Here is a 6,274-nt window from a genome sequence, read left to right as displayed (position 1 = left end):
TCAAGTTGGTATCCCCAGCCAAACAAAATCTTATACTTGCTCTACAAAGTAGGGCCAGTCGGCCACTCGGCCTTTATTTAGTCTAAAAACTAGTTTAGATCACGGTGATGTAGGCAAGTCAAAATGTTCATCAGGAGAAAATGAGAGTAGACCCAATTTGGAGCATCTGAAGTCCACAAGAAATACAACTCTAGGGCATGCATTATATTATCAAATAGAAAATGAGAGTAGACCCAATTTTATATATCTTTTACAACATGAGAATTCAAGGGCCGAGTCTAAACAATATATATGCCTGGATTGAGAATTTGACACACTGAAAAGCGGGGTCTAAATATATTTTTTTCTATAAAACATATATAGATTCAGATGAATGTATACTAATACATTAACAACACAATGTTTCGTTTTATCTATCCAAATAATCAAATAAGATTTTATTTAGGCTCATCTACCACGCATGAACCTTTCTTGTTGATTCAATTTCACAACTAACGGGGGTACCTTGAGGATAACAGGTACTCCTCTTCAAGACTGTACTGCCTACTTGATTCTTCATTGCTTCCACCCTCTTCCTGTTTTCTCTTGGATATTGTTGTATCCACACTATGCAGCATAACCCGCTGTAGTAAGCCTAACATGCTTTCAAGGGTCATCTCCACCTGTCTCATGGTTGGACGGTCCTCTGCCTTTAGCTTGATGCATGTAGCTGCTAATGCAGCAACGTCACTTACTTCTTTGCCTCCCTCATCTATAACCTGAGGATCTAATATATCAGATAACTTGCCTTGTTCCAGCAAGGCAGTAAAATGTGCAATGAGGCTATCATCCTCATGTGATCTGTACGAGTAAGGTTTCTTTCTAGTGAGCAGCTCTATAAGAACAACGCCAAAGCTATAGACATCGCTCTTCTCAGTGAGTCTTCCAGTGTAGTAATACATAGGGTCTAGGTATCCTAGAGTTCCTTGGATGGCAGTTGTAATCCCAGTTTGATCTGGTGCAATACACCTTGAAGCTCCAAAGTCGGACACTTTAGCTGTTAGTAGGGAGCCATCTAATAGAATGTTATGAGACTTTACATCCCTATGGATTATGGGGAAGGACACTGCCATGTGAAGGTAGGCAAGGGCTCTAGCGGTTTCTGTTGCTATTCTTAGCCGGTGCACCCATGGCAACGATGTTGGTCCTTCAACATGAAGATGATGGTAAAGTGTTCCATCTGAAATGAATTCATATACTAATAGTGGCACTTCTGTCTCAAGGCAGCATCCAAAAAGTCTTACGACATTTCGATGGTTGACTTGTGAGAGAATGGCTACCTCATTTATGAATTCGTCAATCTCCCTTTGAATGGCCACCTTTGCTTTTTTAATTGCAACAACATGCAGGTCTGATAAGATCCCCTTGTAGACAGTACCATGCCCTCCTCCACCAAGTTCCCGAGCTTTGTCAAAATTGTTTGTGGCCTTCTCTAGCTCTACCAGTGGGATAATCATCCTCTCAGCAATGTCTGTGTTCTGACATACCAATTGTTGCAACAAATGTCCACGATTCTGCTTGAAGAACTTCTGCTTCAGCAATCTTGCCCTACGATGCTTAATCCTAAGACTCACAAACGCAGCACCAAGTACCAGGACCAAAAGACCAGCACCACTGCCAAGTCCAAGGCCAATGCTTAACCCTGACAACATAATGACCAAACATTTTTATTGTATCAGATCAAGAGTGACATATTATTCCGTGAATTAGGATGACAGAGATATTTGGTTAAAAAAAGGACAGAGGTGAGGAAGAATATACTAAAGGTCTGTGATTCGGTGTTGAAATAGAGGAAACGAATAAACGATCTAGAAAAGATTGCACTACAAAATAAGAAGAAACTAACTGAAATAGAGGAAACGATCTAGAAAAGATTGCACTACAAAATAAGAGGGAACCATCTAGAAAAGATTGCGCTACAAAATAAGAGGAAATGATCTGAAATAGAGGAAACCATCTAGAAAAGATTGCACTACAAAATAAGAAAAACAGAGGAAACCATCTAGAAAAGATTGCACTGCAAAATAAGAGGAAACCTGTTGAAATAAAAGAAATGATCTAGAAAAGATTGCACTACAAAATAAGAGGAAATGATCTAGAAAAGATTGCACTACATAGAGTAATATGCACGTAAGCAAGGCTGATGGAGTGGTTCACTGCTCTCACCTAGAGAAGATTTGACACAGGCATCTGCTATGTGCGGGTTACCACGAGCACCGCGCGGACACCGACACTCATACGATCCAGCCGTGTTCGTACACACGCCGAAGCATTTCCCTGGCAATGCGCACTCATCGATATCTGATCAAACAATGCAAACACTCATGTCAAGTCCATATCATCAACAAAGACTTGTGCAGCCAAGCAATACGTAAGTTACCATGCCCATCCATGTAATACCTTGGCATCCGCCATCTCCAGCGAGGTACGGGTTGCCAGCGTACCCGTGCTGGCACTGGCACACGTAGCCAGTTCGATAGTTGTTGGTGACGCTGTGGCAGGTGCTGTGGCTGCTGCGGCAGGCAGTCCCAACAGCATCCGTGGGGCAGGATGAGTTGGTGGCATCGCCGGAGGATATCGGTGGTACCACCAGGTTGGACTTCACCGCCCACTCCAGCACCACCGGAACCGGAGCCCGGTTCTCTTCTTCGGCCGTCGCTGACTTGTTCAGCATCTTGGAGGCAACGGTATCAAACCAACCCCTCTCGGCGATGCGCACCGCATTGGGTAGAATTTCAGTGTACTCGACATCAAGGATCTTGAATTTTACCGTGTAGGAAGGGCGGCCGATGGGGATGGGCGTCTGGCAGCAGCCAACACCGGTGCACGCGGCCGTGCTGTTATTGCCAGGGGTGCTTGTGCTTACCACGGGGTTTGTCCACATGTCTCTGATAGAGCAGAAAGAGGAGCAGCCAATGATGATGTTGCTGCTGCTCCTGAGCAGAGTCCCCTGGACGTTGCACCCCATGACAACGAACTGGTTGCGCTGCTCGGAGAGGACGAACGTGCTGCCCCTGCCAGAGCCGAGACGATCCCACGTGCCGTTGCCCTCATGATCTGCAGTAAAGTTGGTGATGTTCACAGCACCAGCGGTATCCACAGCACGCACCGTGGCGTCGATGAGTGAGATCTCCACGATCTGGAGGGTGCTGTCCTCGCCAAACAGCAGCTTCGGCGGCTGTCGCGTTTGGTCGCAGGTGAGGTTGAATCCAGGGAGGAAGCAGCCAGCGCGGGTGCCAAACGGGTACGGCATGATCACGTCGCCGCAGGTGGTCGGGCATTCCGGTGCTGGGCCTGAACTTCCGACCTGAGCTGCTATCGAAGAAATAAGGTGCAACACCAGCAGCAGTGCTGCTGCCATGGCTGTTGCTGCCAGAATCATCATCGACGGAGCAAGAGTACTCAAAGATCACCAGTAAAAGTTTCTATACATGTCGACCCATCAGGTTATCCATAAATATTAACGAGGAGAGAACCCAGCTTAGCCGTAAGCGTATGTAGACGCATTCTTCCATGCATGTACTTTATTGATAAACCTGAAATTTGACATGAAGCAAAATTTATAGAGCTAGTCATAAATCAGTTTCATTTATACATATCGACGATTGCAGTGTCATCAGATACATACAGGTGCTAAAAGTAAGCACAAAGGCCAACCAAGTAGTAATTGTCAATTCATTATCACACCTCCAGACAGTAATCACACACTCCAGAAACTAATCAGAACCAGGACTGCTTGGCTAATCACTTGAAAACTAGTATCGTATGTAACAATTCAAGAGAGTTGGGTTCAGATAGTCTTTAAAGTTTCAACTAGTGTAGAATGTATATCCTGGTGCATGCTCTTCATAGCAAACAAATCTCAACAAGCTCGAAAAGTCAAAAATTGTCTTTTTGCAGCTTCCTTGGTTTGGTCTGTTTAGTCTTTCAAAAAGACAAGCACGACAAAAACATTTTTTGCAGCTAAACCCCTGTGCCTTATAGACTACATCAGAATCTGATCATGTAACATACTAACATAGAGGAACAGAGCATCTCGTCCACCTTTTTGGCTAAGGAGGTGGCCACCATGTTGGAGGTTGCAACCGAAAGGAACATGAATATGTAGCTTAGAACACAGTCCCAGGCCCAGAACAACTGGACATACCAACATAGAGGGACAGATTGTACCAGGAAGAGGCCCAAAACTAACATACTAACATAGAGGAACAGTTGTACCAGGAAAAGGACCAAAACAGATCAGTACACACTACAACCAGATTGTCATAAATCAACGTACCGAACAACTGGACATGAATCATCTAAGTGATCGGCCAACAAGAGTATACCTTTTGAGTTTTTAGCCATGATCATCAAAGGGGGAAAAAGGATACTTCTAGAAACATCATACAAACCTAGCATATCAAAGACAGGCATCATGACAAAATGATTGAGAAGAAAAAGGATGCCATACGTGCACTAGTCCACCAAGATTGTTCCTCAAATCCAAAACAAAATAGGAAGCACCTGAATTCTGTAGTCGTTTTAGCGCTGCAAAAGAGACAAGTTACATGGACTTAACATGATATCTCATCATACCAAAAGGTATCATTTATGTTTAAATGACATTGGTTGGTGTTAGACTAACTGCTGAATGAATTTGAACATCGTTCATATTTAACAGACATCGGTTGGTTTCAGACTAACTGCTAAGTGAATTTTGAACAGTACAATGTGGCCACTGCACCTGTAGTGAGAGATGAAACGCCCAGGGGATCTCCTGCTTCAGCGTGAGCGCGGAATCCAGCCGGAGCCGTTCGTCGTCCGCGTCCAAATCGATCCTCGCTGCGCTTCCGACGATGTGGGTGCTCCACTGGGACGGGCCGAGGACGAGGTCCGACGCGCCGGGCGTGGACCGCTACCTCGCTGGGGTCAACCTGCAGCGCGAAGCAGAGCAGGCCAAAGTGAACAGCGGGGGGGGGGGGGGGGGGGGGGGGCGCCGTCCAGGAGGCATCGGGCCGTACCGGAGCAATAGAGCACCAACCAGTGGGGCGAGAAGGAAGTCGAAGCCGGAGGAGAGGCAGTGGGAGAGGACGTCTAGAAGGACCTCGCCGCTGGGGGAGTCGAGCACCTCCACCCCGTCGCAACCAAGCAAGAACCGAGGCCGTGCGGGGACGGGCGAGGACGGGCGAGGGCGGCAGCGCGCGGACGGGCGAGGCCGGGCTGGGGACCGGAGAGCGGGCGAGCGGAGACGAGGAAGGGGAGCTGGAGGGGAGCCTCCGCAATTGACTTTTTACACTTTGTTCGTTGACCCCTTATCTCTAATGATCAGCATAGTATTTAATTGGGTTAATTAGATCCATGCCATTACAATTTTGCAAGTTCTCTGATCTGCCATTACAATTCACCTATTCCGAACGATGCCATTACAATTCTCATCTTCTCTGAGCCATACCATTTTATACGTATTTGATGCCCTCGGACCCACTCGCAAGTCTCTATATTTTCGTATGGTCTAAAATGCCCCTGCTACATCTACTTTCTCCACTGGCTGACGTGTCATCCCCTTCCTCTGTCCCTTTTTTCTCCCCTCCTCGCCATTCCTCTGCTCGTCGTCATGCATCGACAAGGTCGTGCTCTGCACGAGAGCGGAGCTCGCTGCCGCCGCCCCTGCTCCGAGGCCGCACCGTCGTGCCACGCCTCTGTGTCGCCCATGCTTCGCGATTGCATAGCCGTGGACCGAACACGCCGCCGTCCCCTTCTTCGCACGCGCGACGCCATGACACGCGCGCGCCGTGGCAGCTCCGTTTGTCGCGCATCCACCCCTGCTCCGCTCGCGCGCGCGCTGCGCCGGCGCCGCCGTGCCGCGCCTCGCCACGGCTCCGCGTGCGCGCCGCGCCTGCGTCGCCGTGCCGCGCCTCCGCCCCGTGCCTGCACGCCGGTGTGGCGTGCGCTGCCGAGCACCTTGCCGCACCACTCCTTCCTCCCTTCACCTCACACACTCTGTGCACTCCAAGCTCGCCCGCCGGCCACCATTACCGCCGACGACCACCCTTCGGCTTCCCTCCGCCCCCATCAACCCCATAGCTACCTCGCCCTTGACCTCCTGAAGCTTGCCCACCCAACCACCGCTGCTTCCCCTCGCCGGAGTGCTACTGCCGCCACACAGGACCGCCACCAAGCCTCGGCCGCCGCGACCCCCTTCCCGACCACCCCAGCCTCCACCGAAGCCACCCAAAGGTAGCACTCGCCACCC

General features: G+C 49.0%; 1 protein-coding gene across 5 annotated transcripts; it reads right to left on the bottom strand.

Annotated features, from left to right (window-relative positions):
* Positions 1 to 215: 215 nt before the first annotated feature.
* On the bottom strand, positions 216 to 5,309 carry LOC120673224 (wall-associated receptor kinase 2-like). Of its 5 annotated transcripts, XM_039953980.1 has the most exons (7): positions 5,043 to 5,309; positions 4,766 to 4,955; positions 4,546 to 4,569; positions 4,368 to 4,433; positions 2,440 to 3,575; positions 2,206 to 2,340; positions 216 to 1,681 (listed from the first exon to the last, which is right to left on the bottom strand). In XM_039953980.1, the coding sequence occupies exons 5-7, from the start codon at positions 3,422 to 3,424 to the stop codon at positions 492 to 494; spliced, it is 2,310 nt and encodes a 769-aa protein (XP_039809914.1). In that variant the 5' UTR covers positions 3,425 to 3,575; positions 4,368 to 4,433; positions 4,546 to 4,569; positions 4,766 to 4,955; positions 5,043 to 5,309; the 3' UTR covers positions 216 to 491. The 5 variants fall into 5 exon arrangements, with proteins under 5 accessions (XP_039809914.1, XP_039809917.1, XP_039809915.1 ...); XM_039953983.1 differs by lacking the exon at positions 4,368 to 4,433 and having other exon boundaries at positions 4,493 to 4,569; XM_039953981.1 differs by lacking the exon at positions 4,368 to 4,433.
* Positions 5,310 to 6,274: the final 965 nt, after the last annotated feature.

Source organism: Panicum virgatum, chromosome 5N (genome assembly GCF_016808335.1).
Source record: "Panicum virgatum strain AP13 chromosome 5N, P.virgatum_v5, whole genome shotgun sequence".
NCBI lineage: Eukaryota > Viridiplantae > Streptophyta > Magnoliopsida > Poales > Poaceae > Panicum > Panicum virgatum.
The sequence above is the reverse complement of the archived record's forward strand: the minus strand, read 5'-3'. Positions and strand labels throughout refer to the sequence as shown.

Coding starts and splice junctions, on each gene's coding strand:
- LOC120673224 (XM_039953983.1), bottom strand. CDS start 3,424: ATGATGATTCTGGCAGCAACAGCCATGGCAGCAGCACTGCTGCTGGTG. Junction 2,341..2,439: donor TGGAGATGGCGGATGCCAAG/GTATTACATGGA, acceptor TTGTTTGATCAG/ATATCGATGAGTGCGCATTG. Junction 1,682..2,205: donor CTGTGTCAAATCTTCTCTAG/GTGAGAGCAGTG, acceptor TTATGTTGTCAG/GGTTAAGCATTGGCCTTGGA.